The sequence below is a fragment of the Piliocolobus tephrosceles genome, chromosome 13 (genome assembly GCF_002776525.5).
Source record: "Piliocolobus tephrosceles isolate RC106 chromosome 13, ASM277652v3, whole genome shotgun sequence".
NCBI classification, from domain to species: Eukaryota; Metazoa; Chordata; class Mammalia; order Primates; family Cercopithecidae; genus Piliocolobus; species Piliocolobus tephrosceles.
Genome location: NC_045446.1, coordinates 12,928,329 through 12,950,481, shown reverse-complemented (window position 1 = coordinate 12,950,481; position 22,153 = coordinate 12,928,329). Strand labels below are relative to the sequence as shown.

Genomic DNA, 22,153 nt, shown 5'->3' with positions numbered 1-22,153 from the left:
ATGCACATGTACCCTAGAACTTAAAGTATAATTAAAAAAAAAAAGAGGAAGGCCTCTGATTCCCGCATGTCCCTGGGAATGGAATGTCTGTGTAAAGCCGACTATTCGTTCTATTCTGAGATAGGAGAAAACCGCCCTGTGGCTGGAGACGAGATATGCTGGCAGCAATACTGCTCTGTTACTCTTTACTAACTGAGATGTTTGGGTAAGGAGAAACGTAAATCTAGCCTGCGTGCACATCTGGGCACAGTACCTTCCCTTGAACTTATTTATGACGCAGATTCCTTTACTCACATGTTTTCCTGCTGACCTTTTCCCCACCATCACCCTGTTCACCCTGTTCTCCTGCCACACTCCCCGTGCCGAGATAGTGAACATAGTCATCAATAAATACTGAGGGAACTCGGAGACTGGCGCCGGTGCAGGTCCCCGCATGCTGCGTGTGCTGGTCCCCTGGGCCCACTGTTCTTTCTCTATACTTTGTGTCTTATTTCTTTTCTCAGTCTCTTGTCTCCACCTGACAAGAAATACCAACAAGAGTGGAGGGGCAGGCCCCCTTCGATCACCACCTTCTTTACATCACATATATTCACTCTCATCCTGGCCTACCTGGTCCCTTATCAGCTAATGCTCGAGCTAATGCTCTGATACAAACACAGATGTGGTTTGCAAACTCTCCTGCTTTTTTGCAAGTTCAAGCTGATCATGCTGTTTTTTTTCATGCAGTCTTAACACCAGTTTCACTTAACACCAGTTTCACTTAACACTTGCTCAAGCTCACATGATTATTAAAACTTATCCTGATTGCCAACGGCATTCTCTGTCCCCTTTTTCCTTAGGGCTTGGTGGCAACCCACGAGGTCTGGTGCCTAATGCTACCTGGCAAACTGATGTTACTCAGTATACACCCTTTGGACGTTTTAAATCTCTCCACGTTAGTGTGGACACTTATATAGGCCTAACACACGCTACCCCCTAGGCTGGAGAAAAAACTAAAGATGCAATTGCTCATTTGTTTGAATCTATTATGACTCTAGGCCTTCCACAAACTCTAAAACTGATAATGGCCCCTGCTATCTTAGTGCTCACTTTGGCTATGCATCACAACTTTGGCAATAACATCAACATACAGCACAAGACTGGGATTCTCTATAACTCAACCGCTCATCAAACTCTTAAAGTATATCTTAATAAACAAAAGGGGGACTACGGGGCCCTCTTCTCGAGAACAGGACCTGTCGTTGGAGAATCAACCGACAATGATGGTAATGACTCAGAAGGCACCTGACATTACCTGGGGACAGCTAAAGAAAATGGATCAACAGGCAACTATCCAGCTTGCAGCCATAGAAGTCGCTGTAACTGAAGGGAATCCGTTTCTTATGTATCTGGCGGTAATTGGGAAAACTTCTGAGAAAGTAAGACAGACGTAGATGTTGGGGTGGCTGGTAATTCTTGTCCTTTGCCAAGTGGGATCAGCTCAAGAGCATGTTTACTGGAGTCATGTTCTAAGTCTCCCTGTTTTTAATGTTATTTCATGGTGGGATGCTGACCCGCCTTTGTCATCTAATGATACTTCTTGGACAAGAGGTCAATGGATGCCCTTGTCTTACCCTTTAATGGAAAATTTGGGATGGATTAAACTTAATGACTCCTTGATTTTATTGTCTAGTAATCCCCCTCTTTGTTTTTCTACAATAGCACATGATAAGTGTGTTACTCTTATTCTTCAGGAGTATCTTTACTATCAGCCTAAAAGGGATGCTAAGCTTGCAAACCTGACCTTTATTTCTGCTATTACCACTCATTTGACTGAGGTCTCTAATGAAGCTACACAAGTGCCTGATCTTCCTATATGCCATCTGAGTAGGGACTGGCGATATAAGTTTGAGGCCATTCAGTGGCCTCCGTCCAGACAGCCTGTGCTGTGTCAAGGGCCTCTCTTTGATAATGGCACCTTACTTGATTGGAGTCCCCATGGTTATCTTATGTCTGCAAATCAGACTATTGGATCTGGGAGTCCCTCCAATATTGGATCTGGGAGTCCCTCCAATAAGTCTATCACCTGGTCAGAGGATGGGCTTTCAGGACCAATGTTACAACTAAAAGAGACAAGCTTTAAGCCTTGCTCATACCCACATTTGGAGATTAGGACTTCCTTTTTTGAACGGGTTCTCTCACATGGTGAGTATATTACTAGCAGCGGCAACTATCCCCTCTCTTTCCATAATAATGTTACTGACACAGTTATGACTTGTACTACGCACCCTTATATACTTTTGTTTGGGCGAGGTATTCCTAACATAGAGCAGAATCTATCCTTTTATAGTATTAAAGTCTCTTCCAGTAGCTGGTATGCTACATGCCTGTCTCATCGAAATGTTACATCGTTAAATATAACCTATGTCATGATCTTAAAATGGCATGCAGAATTTTGGCTGCCCATACATTTAACCTGGAACTGGGAAGGAGATTTGACCCTGTAGCTATTTAGAAAAGCACTGTCTCATACTCAGAAAAAAAGACTTCTGGCCACTTTAATTGCTTTTTTTAGTCTCAGCTATTATTATATTAGCAACTGCTGCTACTGCAGCTGTTTTTCTAACAAAATCTATTCACACAGCTTCAGGGGTGAACTACATTTCAAAAACAGGTAAATATTAATAAAACTACTCTGTCTCGCCCGGAGGCTCTTAAAGCCGCTGTTGAGTGGCTGGGAGATCAGCAGCAGGCATTCATTATCCATCAAAATTTTTATTGTAATTAGCAATATAATTCTATCTCTGTCACACCTCTGTCATATAATAGCTCCCAATATGCTTGGGAGAGAGTGAAAACACACTTGCAAGAGGCTCATCACAACCATTCGTCTTCTCAAATTTCCACTCTTAAGTGTAAATTTAAAAAGCAACTTAAAAAATGGTCACAGCAATTATAAACAAATACCCTTCAACAATTACAAAAAGGCTTTCAATAGTTAAACCCAAACACTTAGTTATCTGGGTTAAACATACGCACTTGGGTAATGGCCGCTATACTTATTCTTTTTTGTATTTGTTTGCTAGGTATGTACAAATGGCTCTGTGCTGCCACTCAACACATCTATAACCAAGAAAAAGCAATCAAAGTTTACCTCTCGTTAAATAACCAACACACTCTAAAAATTAAAGACGGGGGAGATGTTGAGGGTGCACAGCAACATATCCAAGCTTATATACACGGCGTTTGAGGTTAGGGCATGGAAAAATACCGAGGCACTGTGTGTATGTTATTTGTGCATGAGCATGTAACTCCTTGACCCTAAAAACAGGACAAGGATTGAGGTGTGTAATAAGGAACGCTGAAAACAGCCTCCTAAGAGGGCAGTTTGAGTGCTTTTACAAGTCCACAGGTGTCTCATGACCCTCAAAAAGCCATCGAGTGGATGTTTGTGGTTTGACAAGCTCTTTCAATAAATACTTGGCAGACAGATGCTGGGGTGGACTCTCTAAGAAGAGCTGCCTGCCCACCAAGCCCCGCTTAGCTGGAACTGTCTAAGAATTCATTCGTGGCGTTCACTGCAAGCTATAAGCTCTGCATGAAGTTTCCATATCTACACATATCTTGGCTACATCAATGGTAATTGCTTGGGTGGCCAAATAGAAACCTTCCCACAGCAGGTGGGAAGTTCCCACACCCAGGGGAATTATTGATACTAGCTCAATAGCCATGAGCTGAGAGGCAGGAAGTGGCGGTGAGTCCTGGTCTAGGGGTGAAGAAACCAGTGCTCTAGCTAAGTTCTACCTAGCACTAGCTGTGTGTCCTTAGGTAAGTCACTTGCCCTTTCTGGGAAAAGAAGGGCATTTAAATATACACTCCTCCAAGAGGAGCTTTCCACATAATATAGCTCAGAGATTAAGAGCAGGGCCTGTGAAACCAGAGAGACTGGAATTCAAGTCTCAGTCTTACCCCACCTAGAGGCCGTTGACCTCAGACGTCCTTCGCTTCTCTGAGTCTCAGCTTCCCCAGCTTTGATAAGAACGTTTGGGGCCATCCTCACAGGGCTGCAGTAAGCAAGGGCAGGTAGGTATGTTGCTTATCAACTGAAAAGCTTTATGCACATGTGTAACAATCATCATTACCATTATTATCTCCCAAGCTTTGTTTTCCAGGCTCTCTGAGCACGATGTCTACAGCTCCCACCAGCAATGGGGTGTTTGTCGTCATCCCGCCAAGCAATGCCAGTGGCCTCCGCCCACCTCCAGCCATTCTGCCCACATCCATGTGCCAACCTCCAGGGATTATGCAGTTTGAGGAGCCACCGCCAGGGGCACAGACACCAAGGGCCACACAGCCACCTGACTTACAGCCAGAGGAGACATTCCTGACAGGACAGCCCAAAGTTTTGGGGGTAAGAACAGCCTCTCTGCACAACCTGAGGCAGGTAGTGTGTATCCCAGCACCGGAACATTCATGCATGTTTTGGAGAGGGGAAAAGGCAGTTAGCAAATACTTAGTAATGACTCCAAGATCCAGCCGTGCACCAGGTAGACAAGCACCCTTCCCGCATAAAGCCCACAGAGAGTAAACCAGTAAAGAAATGACTCAGAAACCTCCAAAGAGAAAAGTAAGGTTGAAAAGGATGACTAGGACTAAGGGGAATACTAGCGAGGGTAGACGGAAACTTCTCTCTGGGGAGATGACATTTAAGCCAAAACTGGCTGTTAGATTGAAGCCAGCCAAGGGAAGAGCTGGTGGAGGGGCTGGAGAGGGAGGGTTCACCAGGTAGAGAGAATAGCAGGTGCAAAGGCCTTGGGAATGAGTGTGGCTGTTAAAGGAAGAAGTGGAAGCTTGACATAGCTGGAACATAATGAGCAAAGGAAAGGGGCAGATGAGATGGAGCGAACGTGGTAGATGAAAGTCAGCCCTGACAAAGCTGACAGTGCATGAAGGATTTCATCTCAGATGACCTTGAGCTATTGGTCTTGATAAAATACTGAAGGCATAAAATATCAGATAGAGATAGAAAGATACATACACACATTTGCACGTGTATATGTATATATGTACTGTTAAAAAGAAAAACTTTAGGCCAGGCGCGGTGGCTCACGCCTGTAATCCCAGCATTTTGGGAGGCTGAGGTGGGCAGATCACAAAGTCAGGAGATCAAGACCATCCTGGCCAACATGGTGAAACCCCGTCTCTACTAGAAATACAAGTTAGCCAGGTGTTGAGCCGCGTGCCTGTAATCCCAGCTACTCAGGAGGCTGAGGCAGGAGAATTGCTTGAACCTGAGAGGCGGAGGTTGCAGTGAGCTGAGATGGTGCCAGAACACTCCAGCCTGGGCGACAGAGTGAGACTCCGTCTCAAAAAAAGAAAAAAAAAAGAAAAAGAAAAGCTTTAAACAAATTAAATTTAACAGAGTTTATGTGAACTAAGAATAATTCAGGAATCTGGCAGCACTCAAAACCAGAAGAGGTTCAGAGAGTTCCATCCAGCTGTGTGAGCAATAAGCTGTTATAGGCCAAACACAGAAATGAAGTGGAGAAATCTCCCCATCAGCTACAGCTAGGTGTCTGCCTTATTTGCACATGATGTCATGAGGCATTTGCCTTATTTGGGCATGGTCTGATCAGTTGGCTGAAGCTGTTTGTCATTAGCTGAAACCCAGCTATTTGTTACAAAAATATACTCCTAAGTTAGGTTTCAGTGCATCTGGTTGGGTTGCAGTTTGGTACGTAGGAACTCAAATTATGGAGACAGGCTAATGGCCTCCTGCTATTTTAATTATACACACACATATGTAGATTCTTCAGTCTGTTCCTTGGCCTCAGTTTCTCCAGGTGGAAGATGAAAGCATAGATTAAGCAATGTTGATGATGATGAAAGTGAAGATGATAACAGCTCTTGCTTATGAAGCATCTCTCAGAGGTGCACGTACTGTGCCGGGGACTTTGCATGCATCGTCTCGCTAGATTCTCAGCACCACCTTGTAAGAATGGGATCATTGTTCCTATTGGACAGATTAGGAAACTGAGGTTTCTTAAGACTAAGTCATTTGCCCAAGGCCACATAGCTGATAAATGGCATCCTTCAAACTAAGGATGGCTGACCCTAAAGTTCTACTTTCAACGCCTCTGCTTTGTGGCATCCAGGACCTCTGGCTCAAACATGCTGGAATTCTACCCTAATAGCTGCACCACATCCACTGGTGCGGTGGAGGGGCGGTACTGGACTGGGGGCACAGACACCAAGGACCACACAGCCCCTGACTTGTGGCCCATGGAGACGGTGGACAAAGAGGGGGTCAACAATTGCTGGAATTTCAAAACCTCAAAGCAGACCCTGGGGACCAGCGCTCTCCCCCTCCAAAAAAAAAAAAAAAAATTGATGAGACAAACTGCTGAAAAGCACAAAAAAGTGGACAATAGAAATAAGAGTTATGGAACGCCACCCACTGAGAATACCACGGCAGACTTAGCTGGTCTGCCGCCTCGTAGCTGGGACGCTTCGGGCAAGTTACTGAACATCTCTGAGCCTCAGTTTCCTCATCTCCAAAATTAGGATAATAATAACCTACCTCTGGCCGGGCGCGGTGGCTCACGCCTGTAATCCCAGCACTTTGGGAGGCCGAAGTGGGTGAATCACCTGAGGTCGGGAGTTCGAGACCAGCCTGGCCAACATGGCGACACTCTGTTTCTACTAAAAATACAAAAATTAGCCAGGAGCAGTGACAGGCGCCTGTCATCCCCACTACTCAGGAGGCTGGAGAATCACTTGAACCTGGGAGGCAGAGGTTGCGGTGAGCCGAGATCGCGCCATTGCACTCCAGCCTGGGCAACAAGAGCGAAACTCCTCAAAAATAACAATAATAATAGTAATAACCTACCTCTCCTCATGAGGATTAAGTGAGACCACATCTGTAAAACCCCCAGCACAGTGCTTAGCAGAGACAGCCATTCAATCAGCGGCAGCGGGTGTTTCCCAAGGCGTAATGGCAGTGACTGTGGTGGTCTACCCGCAGCGGAAAGGTCTACCAGGAAGGGGAGCCACACTGGCGCCTTGGACGCCATGCCATGCTGTGCCCTGTGAGGACACTGAAAAAGATGAAGGACAGGTCGCTGAAGAGAAAAAGAAACTGAAGAATCAGGGGCTCATACCCATGGATATCCAAATTGTTGGCACTCATGTTAGAAAGAAATATATATTCCACGTGATGCTGAGATGACAATTCTAGTTCTTCCCAGTCAGAACTGCCCATAAAAGGACCATGCTGGTTTGGGTAGTGGTGAGTACTGGTCACTGGAGTCCCCGTGGAAGTCCTGGAGCCGGGAGGGGCTCCTGGGCTCCCAGGGCTGGATTCCAACATCTCTTTCCACTCAGTTCCAGAATTCAATAGTTACCCAAAGCATTGCAATCTTTCTGCTATGTGGCAGACCTTACTAGAAGCTCACATTTGGGAAAACCATCCCACTTCTGAGCATAGACCAGTAGGGTGCTGGTAAACCAACTCTTAGAGAAAAAAAAAAAAAAAAAAAAAAAATCCCAGTGGAGATTTCAGCAGGCTGAGAGGCAGGGCTGGGGCGATCAGCGATGGACACCGAAATAGAAAGATGCTGTTAGGAGAAGGTGCTCGCTGCAGGCTGAGGGGGTGCTCGGGAATGAGGATGGGCAAGGTGAGGCATGGGGTGGAAGGAATGTTGGCTCATCAAATGGGGTCCTAAGAAAGCCAGGTATAGCGACACAGCGATGCTTGAGATCCACGGATCAGAGCAGAAAGCAGGAGGCAGGCCGGCTGAGAGCTGGGCTTTGTGGGTCCGTAGGCTGCGGGGAAGTAGCTTCCTCCTTAAAAGTGTCTTTATGGCGCGGTGGCTCAAGCCTGTAATCCCAGCACTTTGGGAGGCCGAGACGGGCGGATCACGAGGTCAGGAGATCCAGACCATCCTGGCTGACACGGTGAAACCCCGTCTCTACTAAAAATACAAAAACTAGCTGGGCGAGGTGGCGGGCGCCTGTAGTCTCAGCTACTCGGGAGGCTGAGGCAGGAGAATGGCGTAAACCCGGGAGGCGGAGCTTGCAGTGAGCTGAGATCCGGCCACTGCACTCCAGTCCGGGCGACAGAGCAAGACTCCGCCTCAAAAAAAACAAAAAAACAAAAAGTGTCTTTATTGGTTGCTGTAATAATGTTGCCTCTAAAGAACAGAATCTGAGTTTCTTTCCCAGTCGCCAACAAGCTAGAGGAGGGCGGGGCCGGCAGGGGGCGGTGTGGAACAGGGCCCGCAGCACTGAGCCTCGGGGCTTCCCGCAGACGGTGCAGATCCTCGTCGGCCTCATCTACCTGGGCTTTGGCAGCGTGCTGCTCATGGTTCGCCGCGGGCACGTGGGCATGTTCTTCATCGAGGGCGGTGTCCCCTTCTGGGGAGGAGCCTGCGTGAGTGCTGGGGCCATGGAGAGGGAGGGTAGGGGGGATGCTGCCCAGGCTCACCTCTCCCCCATGGGCCCACCCCCACCATCCTCCTGGGCACAGCCTCTCCTAGGTGGGGGCCTGGAAGCACTTCCTAGAAGAACTAGTCTAAATCTAACTCCTTCCCCCAAACCTTCACCATCAACCTCAGCCTGACCCCACTCCTGCGGATGAAAAGCTCCCAGCAAACAGCCAGAGAAGCTGCCAAAAAGGACCAGAAAGGCTGGGGCACGGTGGCTCATGCCCGTAATCCCAGCACTTTGGGAGGCCCTCCAGATCACTTGAGGTCAGGAGTTGGAGACCAGCCTGACCAACATGGTGAAACCCCGTCTCTACTAAAAATACAAAAATTAGCCGGGCATGGTGGTGCATGCCTGTAATCCCAGCTACTTGGGAGGCTGAGGCAGGAGAATCGCTTTAACCCGGGAGGGGGAGGTTGCAGTGAACTGACATCTTGCCACTGCACTCCAGCCTGGGCAACAGAGCAAGACTCCATCTCAAAAAGAAAAAAAAAAAAAGGATGGAGGGCATCAGGGCTGGGTCCAAACCACCCGTACTACCCAGATCCTAAGCCTCACCCCACATCCAAACCCTCCTGCAGAAACCCTCTGCTCCCTGAGTTGGGTCCCAGCCCTCCGTGAGCCCTGCCGTCCCCTGAGAGTCCAACCAGCACTGAAGCCCCTGAGCCCATTCCTTTGACCTCCGTCTGGTCAAACTGGCCACTCACGCCTGCCGGACAACAGGCAGCTGAGTCCTTGTCACTGCCAACATTAAAGGGCACTTGAGTGTTTGCAGTGAACCCTGGTGTTTGCACCCCCATCAACACATCACCAGAGCCTCCAGCCACCCCAAAGAAGCACAGGCCTCAGGGTCAGGCCAGCGGGGTCTGAGTCTCAGCTCCACCACACGTTAAGGTGGAGTCCCTCGGGCATGTCGCTGAATCTCAAGACTTAACTTCCTCATCTAAAACTTGGGCTCATAGATCTGGCCCTGCCTACCCCATAGATTTGCAGAGGACATCAAGAGATAATGTGCCTGGTGAGTGGATTACTAACCCTCAAATTCTGTACCAAATGGAGACTGTTGAGAGATTCCCTTTTTGGAGAGAAAGCCAGAGATTTGCATAAAGGGGGTCTCCATTGCATAAGTGTTGGTTCCAGAACCAAGGCACAGTGACTTTCTTCCCCTGCCCAGGCTGCCTCCAGCAAGAGCACAGAATCCACCAGAAGCGGGTTCGGGGAGGACAAAGTGGCTGACACATCACAACCAGATCAGGATGGTCACCCGGCCATGCTTGGGGACAAGCTCTGGCCCTTTGAAAGGTGCATAGTGACCTGAAGGTGGAGGAAAATTTTGCAATCGCAAGAGTCCATGGGGAGAAATCACAACAGGAAGAAACAAAGGGGTCACTTTCCCCTCTGAGCTCCATTCCACCGAAATTTATCACAAATATGCCCAGTAAAGCTTCAAAAATGGGGGAAGGAACAAAAGCAAAAACTTGATTTTCGATCTCAGGAGACATCAGGGTCAGGAGTTCCTGGCAGGACATGTGTGAGCTCCAGCCTTTAATCATTGTGTTGGATCTTCATATCGCTGACATCTGGGGACCCCTGAAAGTACAGAGGTATTATGTGCATTTTTTTAGAAAGCAGGCTCATAGCTTTTCTTGGAGGCTCAAAGGAGTCTTTAGTTGAAAATTCCCCGAATTCCAGGATGGGGGAAGGCTTGGTACAGTCAGCAGGCATGCGCAAGCAGCCAGGCCTCCTTCTCTGTATGAACCTGAGCAAGTCACTGCCTGTCTCTGAGGCTTGACTTCCTCATCCATAAGACATCGTGCCTGTCTCCAGCCCAGAGAGCTGGATTCTAAATCCAGCTGCCCTCTTGACAACGCAGTATATCAAAATGAAACTCTTGATTCCTGCCATAGGCTTGTCTCCAACCCGATTATTCCTGTCATCTCCTCATCTCAGCAAATGGCACCTCCAGCCATCCAAGTGCCAAAGCAAATCCCAAGAATCATCCTAGAGTCTTTTCTTTCCTTGCTGCACATCCACCCCAGCAGCAGGTCCCGCTGGCTCGCCCTCCAGAGCCTAGCCTGCGTGTGTCCCCTTCTTCCCACCTCCATGGCCAGCATGCGGGTCTACACCGACTGGAGACCTGTAGTGACTCCCTTCTGGTCCTCTGTCTCCATGTCATCCCAGGGCCTCCTCCAGCCCCCGCTGACCCTGTGGTCTCCCCAGCATGGCAGCCGAGTGCCACCTGCAAATTGCAGACCTGCTAAGTTGCAGGTGCAGAGTGAGGCGGCAGTGCTCAGCTCCACCCTCTCAGCTCAGCAGATGCAGGGCCAGCCCCACCTCAGTGTGTCACGCGACTGCCAAGTACATAGGTGCCATGATGCAGGTTCCTGGGTTATCCTTATGGGCAGCTTCAGGCCCGGCTGTTGTCATCCCAGTTCACAGAGACAACCCTGATCCAACCTCAAGTAGCCCCAGTGACTGCTATGACTTCATCACAGCTCTTAACACCACTGTCTGTACTTTCTTCACTGTTTGCTAAGTGTCAGTCTTCCCCAGTTAGAATGTGAGCTCCATAAGGGCAGAGATCTGGTCTGCCTTATTCAACTCTGTTATGTTCCTGGCACATAACTGCCACTCAGAAAATGTTTGTTTTTTTGTTTTTTGTTTTGAGACAAGAGTCTCACTCTGCCCCCAGGCGGGAGTGCAGTGGCGTGATCTCGGCTCACTGCAACCTCTGCCTCCCAGGTTCAAGTGATTCTTGCTCCTCAGCCTCCTGAGTAGCTGGGATTACAGGTGCAAGCCACTATGCCCAGCTCATTTTTGTATTTTTAGTAGAGACTGGAGTTTCATCATGTTGGCCAGGCTGTTCTCAAACTCCTGACCTCAAGTGATCCTCCCGCCTCGGCCTCCCAAACTGCTGGGATTACAGGCATGAGCCAGCACATTCAGCCTCACTCAGTAAATGTTTGATGAGTGAGTGTTTGAAGGAACAATGCCTTCCCCACAAGGCCCTGATGATATGGCATCAATGAAAATTCACCTTGTAAGCCACAGCCCCAGTTCCCTGGACAGGGGACACCCCTACCGAGAGACCCCAAGGTGCCTGCCTGGCAGAGAAAGTGGCATCAGGAGGCTGCTCTCTCTCCCTGGCACCTCCCGACAGATCCCAAGCAGGGTGTGCCCTGCCCGGGGTCCTGGATGAGGCCTCACTGGGTCCCCTCTGCCCACACAGTTCATCATCTCCGGATCCCTCTCAGTGGTAGCCGAGAAAAACCACGCCAGCTGCCTGGTGAGTCTGAACAGGGGGACCCAGGGGCGGGGATGAGGCCATGGCTAAATCTCACTCTACCCTGCCCCTCCCATCCACTCACTCCTTCAGCTCATTCCCCAGCACTTCCGGGGAACCTGCTAAATGCCAAGGGAGGAGCACCACCCAGGCAGAACAGACGCAGACCATTCATGTACAGGAGAAGGAGACAGGGATACTCTCTCAATACACAAGCCAGAGTGGAAAGTGAGATCCACGGATAAAATACTCATGGTCATTCCGAGAAAGGAAAGATGCTAGAAGATCTCCTGTAAGAGTCCTGCTGGGCCTTGGTGAGCAGAGAGGACTTAGAAATGCCACAGGGAAAGCTGGAGAATGCACGGAGGGGCATGGGCAGGGCCGCCACTGAAAACACGCATGGCTCCGTCCAATGAAAGCAAAGGTGGGGAAGGAAAGTGGAAAGAAATTAGACGGAGAAATTTAATCCCATGATGGGGCTGGATCGTGGAAGGCTTGGTGCCTCCTGCAGGCACTGGGAGCTGACGGAGGCTTTGAACAGGAGGGTGTGAGCTTTTTGTCAGGCTCAGAGAACACAGCAGTGAAGATCACGAACACGGCAGCGAGGTCGTGGCACTTACCTTTTGGTGCCTGGTAAGACGCCCATAAAGCACACTAACAAAGAAGGTAGTTGCCAAGCATGGAAAGTGCTGAAAGGAAGCAGGCAGGATAATTCTCAGCTCAGCTGGGACAGTCTGGGGTCCCTGAGCAGGGGTCACGGAACAGTTCAGAGGAGGACAGGCACGGAAGAGCCCAGCCGGGAAACGCCATGGGCTCTGGACGGGGGACCGGAGTGCCGGTCCATCACAGGCAAGCGGTGGGCCGAGAGCGAGAGGCCGGGGAGGTGACTCAGAGCTTAAATACCAAGTTCAGGATTTATTTTAAGGACAATGAGAGACCACGGAGGCTTCAGCAGGTGATTCCTTGCCCTGTTTCGTTACTTGAGGTATCCCAGGTGCAGGGCAGAGAGTGGGTTGTGGAGGGGCGGGACTAGAAGAGAGGACTCTCGGGACCAAACTCAGGGTCCTCAGGCCATGAGCCTCTGGAGGACAAGACCTGACTTACTCTCTCCTGGACTCACATCACCTTGCATAGTGCCTGGCATGCAGTAGGTGTTCAATAAAAGCTTTTGGCTTAATTAATTAATGGATTTCTTGTGAGGCTGTTCTGATCTCAATGACCTCCTGATTGCCATTTAAAAAGAAGAATCAGGAGTCTTTAAACCTGAAGAGGTCCTAGAGCCCCCAGTTCACCCATGAGTGTTTCCCCCTTTAATCCTGGGGCAGTTTAACCAGAAGGCTCCAGCTATGGGTCACGAGACCGTCGGGTTCTGGCTGCATGGGGATGCCTGGGTGACTGCCTGGACCACCCCTGGAGTCACTTTTCCTGCACGGTCTTCAGACCCTGGAGTCCCAGGCCTCTCAGCTCACCCAGACTTCAGAACTTCAGCTCCTGCCTCTCCTGTCTCCTCTGCCTGGTGCCCCACCAGTGTCTGCAGTGCGAGCCTCACTCCGCCAGCCACTTCCTGGGACCTCATGGAAATGAACTCAACTTCTCTCCCAACCAGGCCTCAGTGTCCACAGCAAAGGGCCTCTCCCAACCCATGCCCCTAAACAGGCCTCAGCTGCAACTGCTCCTGCGAGGCGCTGGGCCTGGGGGAGAGGGAGCCACAGTACAGGATAGGCCGAAGGCTGCAAACTCCACCTAGAGAGGTTGTAAAGGAGGTGGTGCCCTTCTCCCTAGCAGCTTCCAAGAAGAAGGAAAGAGAGACAAGACCTCCTCCCAAGCTCCCAGGGGAGGAGAATAGAAAAGGAAAGCAGTCAATGAGAACACAGCTGCGTGCAGGGAGGTGCGGCCAGTGCCTCCTTGGCTGTGGGAGGCAGCGTGCTGGGGGCTGGGCAGCTGAGCCACGGCCCCTGCCTTTTCTCCTTCTCTTTGCCTCTTCCCTCTGCTCCTGTCTCTCTGCTCTCTGCAGGTGAGGAGCAGCCTGGGCACCAACATCCTCAGCGCTATGGTGGCCTTTGCTGGGACAGCCATTCTGCTCCTGGATTTTGGTGTTACTAACTGGGTGTGTTGTCAGATGGTCCCCGGGATGGGAAAACTTGGGAAATGATGCAGCCGTGTCCAGGAGGGCAGGGGGGTGAGAGTTTGCAGTGCCAGGACGTTGGCAGGGCCTGCCAGTCCCTATAGACCCCACGAATCCATGGATCCCCTGAGCCTTCCCCAAGATGGGCATCAGAAGGAGCAAGGAGGCAGCCTGCAGGGTGCAGGGGAGGGTGCAGGACTGGCAGCAGGGGTACTGGTTCTAGGCACAGCTCTGCCCCCAACTGACTATGTGACCTTGGGCAAGTGGTTCTCACTTGGGGGACCCCCTTACTCTAGAACTCTGGACTCACCTTTTTGTGGGTTTTGGTCCCCAGGATGGGGACAGGGGTTATCTGGCCGTGCTTACTATCTTCACTATCCTGGAGTTCTTCATCGCAGTCATTGCCACTCACTTCGGGTGCCAAGCCACCTGCGCCCAGGTCAACGCGGTGAGTACCCCCACCCCCATGTCCGCTAAACCTGAGCCTCTGTGGAACGCAGCTGGCTGGGAGCACACTCTGCCTCCAGCCCCTCCCTCTGCACTCTGGGAAGCAATATGAAGAGACAGCGCTAGCAGGGGTGGCCTATCCATGTCAGGCGGCCCAAAGAAGTATTTGGGCTGGGCATGGTGACGCATGCCCATAACCCCAGCACTTTGAAAAATGAGATGTGAGGATCCCTTGAGCCCTGGAATTTGAGACAAGCCTGGGCAACATAAAAAGATCCTATCGCTACCAAAAAAAATGTATTTTTAATTAGCCAGGTGTGGTGGTATGCACCTGTACTCCTAGCTAGTTGGGAGGCTGAGACAGAAGGATCGCTTGAGCCCAGGAGGTTGAGGCTGCAGTGAGCTATGATCACACCACTGCCCTTCAGCCTGGGTGAGAGAGCGAGGCTGTCTCTAAAACCAAAACAAAACTAAAGACGTCTTCACAGGTCAGTGAAGACGAGACTGTTCTCCCAGTGGAACTGGGTGGCACCAGCACCCACAGGGCCACTACTCTGTGCAGCCCTGCAGGGAGCCTTGCAGAATGGAAATCCTGGGCTGGTGGCATGGGGGCAGTGCTGCACCCAGAGGAGTGGGACTTTTTGGGGTTCCCAGGCCACATGGCAGACAGGGGCATCAGGGAGGGCAGCATGATGGAGATGGAAATTAAGCTTTGATTTCCAAAAAGAACAGAGGACAGTGATGACAGAAAGGGGCTGGAGTGAGTGTTCAAGGCAGGGAAACCAGTTGGAGCAAAGGCTGCCTCGGGCAGGCAAATGCAGGCCACAGGGTGGGGTGCTCTTTGCAGGTGTACAATGGGGTGCATTGAGGGTGAGGGGATCGAAGGTCTGAGCAGGGGAGTGAGCTGGTTCAGGGAAATCAATCAAGAGGATTTGTCCAGTGCTGGGAGGTGGAGAGGGTAGACAAGCAGGGGCTCGAGGCCAGGAAGCTGCAAGGAGGCTGGTGCCATGGTGCAGGCACAAGAGAGCGAAGTCCTGAACCAGGCCAGGGCAGTAGGGAGAGAAAGAACAGCAGAGCCGGGCGCGGTGGCTCACGTCTGTAATCCCAGCACTTTGGGAGGCTGAGGCGGGTGGATCATCTGAGGTCAGGAGTTCAAGACCAGCCTGGCCAACATGGTGAAACCCCGTCTCTACTAAAAATACAAAAAATTACCTGGGCGTGGTGGTGCATGCCTGTAATCCCAGCTACTCGGGAGGCCGAGGCAGGAGAATAGCTTTAACCCAGGAGGCGGAGGTTGCGGTGAGCCACTATCGCGCCATTGCACTCCAGCCTGGGCAACAAGAGCGAAACTCCGTCTCAAAGGAAAGAAACAAAAGAACAGCAGAACGTTAGCGCCTGGAGAAATGGGACTTTTGTCTGTTTTGTTCACTGCTGTACTCCCAATGCCTGGATCATAGTTGGCCCCAGTAAATGTTGTTGGAAATATTTGCGGAATTCAGTACCAGGGTGCTGTTCTCAGATTACCCACAGGGGGCACTATTGCGACACTACCCTGAAGCTCCAGCGTCCTCCAGGACGCTCAGTGCTGTTTTCTTTGCAGCCTGTGATCTTCCTGCCAAACGCCTTCAGCGCAGACTTCAACATCCCCAGCCCGGCAGCCTCTCCACCCCCTGCCTATGACAATGTGGCATATATGCCCAGGGAGTCATCTGAGTAGCAGATGTGCACCTGCGGGTGGAGTCCAGCCTTTTCCCTCTGGGCCCAGTCTCTCCCCACCCCCACCTTGTTCATCAGGGGCCAGCCCCATCCCAGCTGCCCTCCCTCACCACGTCCACACACACTCCGGCGTCTGAGTGAAGCATGCCTAGGGACGTCTCTCCTACCCTTTCTCCAGTGCTTTCTTTCTAAAAGACACCAGGCTGACGTCAGGGGTGTGCGTCCCCGAGCCCCATCACCCTTCCAGGGACACCCGCCTTGTGCATCTAAGCATTTCTCTGCTCACTGGGGAAATCCTGGCCTCATTGGAGACTCAGGTTCGAGACCTGCGTTGACCCTCAGGCCTCGGGGAGGTCATTAAGTTCAGAGAGCCGGGAAACCTCCAGAAGGAAGAGTCTGACTCTGGCATTCCACAGAGGTGCAGATACCAGACCAAGGCCTCACAGCAGGGCAGTGGCCTGACCGCAGCTCTCCGGGCCCCAAGATCAGCTCTGTCCTTTGTCATCTGTTGCCACATCCGTGGACCTCAGGTTTCCCATTTGGAAACCAGAATGTTGAACCAGATAAGGTTCACCAGGCCCTTCCAGCTCCCCAGGCTCCCTGAGGTCCTGGGTCTAGGCCAGGCATTGTCCCCCTGCTTCCTGGAAACCCTCATCTTCCTTGTCTGTAATACGAAGTCAGCATCGGCCCCGCCCCCACCACCATCCCCCAAGGTAGGGGAGGTTGCAGGGCAGAGCTGACGCCAGCCCACTCCTGAGGCGCCATGACAGTCAGCATCGACGGGGGCACAGCAGTGGCAGTTCAGGACCTCCCTGTGCCTCTCAGCACTCCCTTCCCCATCCCCACAGCCCAAGGACAAGGCTACCACAGAAGGTTACCACGGGACCTGGGCTTCGTCTCCAGGGGACAAGGAGACACGTCAGCCTGGTGTTCACCAGCCCTGGTAGATGAGATGGTTTATCTCACCCACACCACAGAAGGAAATAAACCATGTGGCTTAAATTTTGAGCTGGTCTTGTTGCAATGACTTTTTCTTTTTAACCTCAGGGGCTTCCAGGGGTCATTCACGTTTATCAGAGGAACTGTGTAACTGTCCCACTGTCACAAAAGGGCACCTCTGGGTGCCTCGCTCTGTGTGGTATAATCCTTACACTTACTCTGTCCCCATCTCAGTTCAGACAAACATGCATTCATATCCCCACTCCACAACTAAGGACACTGAAGCTTAAAGATGTTAATTTGTATGCCCAAGGGCACCAAGCTAGTTAGGAGCAAAACTGGGATCCAAACCTAGTTCCATGTGACGTCACAGTCCGTGTTCTCACCACTTGGTCTCCCCTTAGTACAAACCTAAGTGCTTCCCACCAACCCCTTTTCCTCCTTCCTTCTGTTTCTTCATCCCAAAAACTAAGGCAGGGCTGCATTCCTCAACACACTCACTTCTTCTTCACCCAACAAACTGCCACTCCTCGTTTAAGACCCTATTTAAATGTTGCCCCTTCTGTGAAGTCTTCTCAAACGAAGGGTGATCCACTGGGTGCCTAAGTGCTATGACCACAACACTGGAACGAGGGTGGGGCAAGAGAGGTGCCATTCAAGGGGGCATTCACTCTCAGGATCATGCCAGTGCAGAGTGGGGATAAGGGGGCACAACAAGCTTTGGCTTTTACAATCGAGAAAGGAGAATCGAGGATTTAGAGCTTCGATTTGAAGATCATTAAGTACAGAGTTGGAGGAAACGTACTTGAAGATTTAGGACCAGTTTTCTTGCCATATAAAGGAGACTAGAGACATTTCAGAAGTGAGGGGAGGAGTTGTGGGAGAGAGAGGGAGAAAAAGAGAGAGGTTGGCCCCAAGCTGGGATTGCTGCCCTCTCTCCTCTGCTGACCACATCCCTCAGGAAGTGCGTAGGCCAAAAGCCACAGGTCCATGAAGAGGAATTAAAGACTACAAGGTCCCTAGAGATGTCCCATGTGCAGACAGCATGGAGCCGCAACATAAAGATGGCCGGGGACTGTGCCTGGTGACACAATAGTCCTGCATTCCCACGTAGTATATGAGTCCAAGCATGAGAAAGCTCCATGTGTTTCCTGAGCTGGCCAGTGGCCAGAGGTGCAATGTGGATTATGTGAAACTATAACTTTGTAACAAATATGAGCAGCAAATAAGAGCAGGGACAGTGGCCACCACTGAGAGACCAGCAAGGACAAACTACACCTCAGCAGAGGCTAGCAAGGACAGATGAGGACTGAGGGCTTATGGACTGGAAGTCATTGGAAGTGACTGAGTTATCCTGAATTGGCAAAATTAAGTTTTCTACCACTACTGAGAGTAAATGGGAGGTAGAGATATAATTTCTGTGAAAAAGAACGCTGAGACTACAAAACGTTACTAAGAGAAATTAGCAAAGATCTAAGTCAATGGAACTATATCCCATGTTCATGAACTGAGAAGCTCAAGTTTGTTAAAATGGCATTGATCTCCAAAATTTATCTATAAATTCAATATGATTCTTCAAAATTTTAGCAGTTTCTTTTGGGGAAACTGACAATTTAATTCTAAAATTCATATGGAAATTCAGAGGATCTTAAAAAATACAAGAAAACTTAAAGACAAAGTTGAAGGATTTAAACAACCTGATTTCAAGATTCACTACATAAGAATAATTAGGCAGCATAGTTTTAGCACAAAAATAGACAAAAGACCAATGGAATAAAATAGAGAGCTCAGAAACAGACCCTCACTTACAGTCCTTTTATCTACGACAAAGGCACTCATAATTAAGTGGATACATGACATTCTTTTTAATCAATGGTGCTGAAGCAATTAGAAATTGGCATAGAAAAAAATGGACCTTAATTCCTACCTCACATAAAAATTAATCCAGGCTGAGTCACAGACCTAAATTTTATAACAAAGCAAGCTTCTAAGAGAAAACATAGGAAAATATTATTTGGGGATAAGCAAAGATTTACTACACCAGAAATGCAAAAAACACTAACCATAAAAGAATTTGGAGTTTATTAAAAATTAAGAGTCTGTTTATCAAAAATCACATTATAAGTGTGAAAATGCAAAACATATACTGGGAGAAAATTTTGAAATACATCATATCTGACATAGGTCTCATGTGCAGAACATATAAATAACTCCTAAAAATAATAAGTAGGCCAGGCGCAGTGGCTCAGGCCTGTAATCCCAGCACTTTGGGAGGCCAAGGTGGCTGGATCACCTGAGGTCAGGAGTTCAAGACCAGCCTAGCCAACATGGTGAAACCTCGTCTCTATTAAAAATACAAAAATTAACTGAGCATAGTGGCGTGCACCTGTAATCTCAGCTAGTTGAGAGGCTGAGGCAGGAGACTCACTTGAACCTGGGGGGACAGAGGCTGTAGGGAGTTGAGATTGTACAACTGTGCTCTCTGGGCAACAGAGTGAGCCTCTGTCTCAAAAATAAATAAATAAAATTAAATAAATACATAAAAGATGGAGAGCTCAATTTAAAATGGGCAAAGAACTTGAGCAGACATTTCACAAAACAGGATATAGAAATAGCCAATAAATGGCCGGGGGCGGTGGCTCATACCTGTAATCCCAGCACTTTGGGAGGCCAAGATGGGCTGATCACAAGGTCAGGAGATCGAGACCATCCTGGCTAACACAGTGAAACGCCGTCTCTACTAAAAATACAAAAAATTAGCCGGGCGTGGTGGCGGGCGCCTGGAGTCCCAGCTACTCGGGAGGCTGAGGCAGGAGAATGGCGTGAACCGGGAGGCGGAGCTTGCAGTGAGCCGAGATCGAGCCACTGCCTTCCAGCCTGGGTGACAGAGCGAGACAACGTCTCAAAAATAAATAAATTAAATAAAATAAGAAATGGCCAATAAATGTGCTCAACATCATTAGTCCTTAGAGAAATACAAATTAAAACTACAATGAGATATCATAACACACCAGAATGGCTAAAATTTAAAAGACTGACTATAGAAGTGTTGATTAGCTTGGGAAGCTAATCTTCTTATACACTGCTGGTGGGAGTAAAAATTGATACAACCACTTTGGAAAAAAATGTTTGGCAATATCTACTAAAGCCAAACATACACATTCAGTATAACCCAACAATTTTATTCCTGGATATAGACCCAACAGAAATGAGACATTTTTCATTATAAGACACGTACAAGAGATTTTGATGACAGCTTCATTCATCATAGGCAAAAACTTGAAACAGCTCAAATGTCCGTCAACCATAGAGGTAAATAAACTGTTCTATATTCATTAAAAAGAAATAATAAAAAGAACAAACTACCGATACATCTAACACATGGATAAATGTTGATGTGAAAGAAGACAGATACAAAAGGGCACATCCTGCATTATTCCACTGATAGGAATTTCAAGAATGGTTTAGATAAACTAATGGTAGTAGAAGTTAGCACAGTTGTTGACTCTTGAGAGCAGCAGGGGAGGGGAGTGTGAGGTCATCTCCTGGGGCAGTGCAGATCTCCATATCTTGATCTGAGTTATGGCTGCATGAATGTATACATAGATAAAAATTAACCAAATTGGACACACCTATGCACTTTACTGTATGTTATTGCCTCCATTTTTTTAAGTGGAAAAAAATAAATTAAAAAGTTACTATATTAGCTATCTATTTCTGCACAATAAATGACCACACACTTAATGACTTAAAGCCACACACATATATATTACCTCACAGTGTCTGGGGTCAGATCCAGGTGCATCTTGGTCAGGTCCTCTGGTTAGGGCTTCACAAAGCTGCACTCAAGATGGTGGCTGGGCTGCACTCTTATCTGGAGACTCAACTGGTGAAGAATCCACTTCCAAGCTCACTCAGGCTGATGGCAGAATTCGTTTCCTTGAAACTCTGGGACTGAGGGCCATAACTTCTTTCTGAGCGTCATTATCCTCAGCCCCTAGAGGCTGTGCTAAGCTCCTTGCCAAGGGATCCTCATAACATAGACGTTTACTTCTTTGAAACCAGCTAGGGGGCAATTCCTATAGCAAGTTGGCTAGTAGGATGAAGACTTATATAACAACATAATTATGGAAGTGCCATCCCATCACCTTTGCAATAGGCTACTGGTTAGAAGCAAATCACAAGTGCTACCCACACTCAAAGGGAAGGGTTACTGGGACTGCCTTAGAATTTGTCTGCCTCAATTACAGTTCTGCTTATTTACATTTGTAATTTTGAAAATGCAAATTCAATGTATTTAATTCTCTCCCAGATTAAAAAGCCCTATGTATACCCCCTAAAACCCTTCAGCTACAGGTTAATTCTTCTCCTCTCCTTTATTTTCCTCACTGCCATTCAACCCATTGAAATCACTCTCTCTAAGGTTATTGCATTGACCTCATCACCAAAATCAATGGACTTTTAAAAATCCTTGTTTTAACCCCATCAAAAAGTGCGCAAAGGATGTGAACAGACATTTCTCAAAAGAGGACATTCATACAGCCAACAGACACATGAAAAAATGCTCATCATCACTGGCCATCAGAGAAATGCAAATCAAAAACCACAATGAGATACCATCTCACACCAGTTAGAATGGCAATCATTAAAAAGTCAGGAAACAACAGGTGTTGGAGAGGATGTGGAGAAATAGGAACACTTTTACACTGTTGGTGGGATTGTAAACTAGTTCAACCATTATGGAAAAGAGTATGGCGATTCCTCAAGGATCTAGAACTAGAAGTACCATATGACCCAGCCATCCCACTACTGGGTATATACCCAAAGGATTATAAATCATGCTGCTATAAAGACACATGCACACGTATGTTTATTGCAGCACTATTCACAATAGCAAAGACTTGGAATCAACCAAAATGTCCATCAGTGACAGACTGGATTAGAAAATGTGGCATATATACACCATGGAATACTATGTAGCCATAAAAACGGATGAGTTTGCATCCTTTGTAGGGAAATGGATGCAGCTGGAAACCATCATTCTTAGCAAACTATCACAAGAACAGAAAACCAAACACCGCATGTTCTCACTCGTAGGTGGGAACTGAACAATGAGATCACTTAGACTCGGGAAGGGGAACATCACACACCGGGCCCTATCATGGGGAGGGGGGAGGGGG

General features: G+C 48.7%; 1 protein-coding gene across 3 annotated transcripts in view; it reads left to right on the top strand.

Annotated features, from left to right (window-relative positions):
* Positions 1 to 17,040, top strand: part of MS4A15 (membrane spanning 4-domains A15) — a 20,403-nt gene extending 3,363 nt beyond the window's left edge. The window contains exons 2-8 of one of the 3 annotated variants that reach the window (XM_023215864.2): positions 4,139 to 4,390; positions 8,288 to 8,410; positions 11,693 to 11,749; positions 13,761 to 13,853; positions 14,206 to 14,310; positions 15,362 to 15,370; positions 15,919 to 17,040. In XM_023215864.2, coding sequence (XP_023071632.2) covers positions 4,166 to 4,390; positions 8,288 to 8,410; positions 11,693 to 11,749; positions 13,761 to 13,853; positions 14,206 to 14,310; positions 15,362 to 15,370; positions 15,919 to 16,035 — 729 coding nt within the window. In that variant the 5' untranslated portion in view covers positions 4,139 to 4,165 and the 3' untranslated portion in view covers positions 16,036 to 17,040. Of the gene's footprint in view, positions 1 to 4,138; positions 4,391 to 8,287; positions 8,411 to 11,692; positions 11,750 to 13,760; positions 13,854 to 14,205; positions 14,320 to 15,361; positions 15,371 to 15,918 lie in introns of all 3 variants that reach the window. The other 2 variants (XM_023215865.2, XM_023215866.2) reach the window with 2 other exon arrangements.
* Positions 17,041 to 22,153: the final 5,113 nt, after the last annotated feature.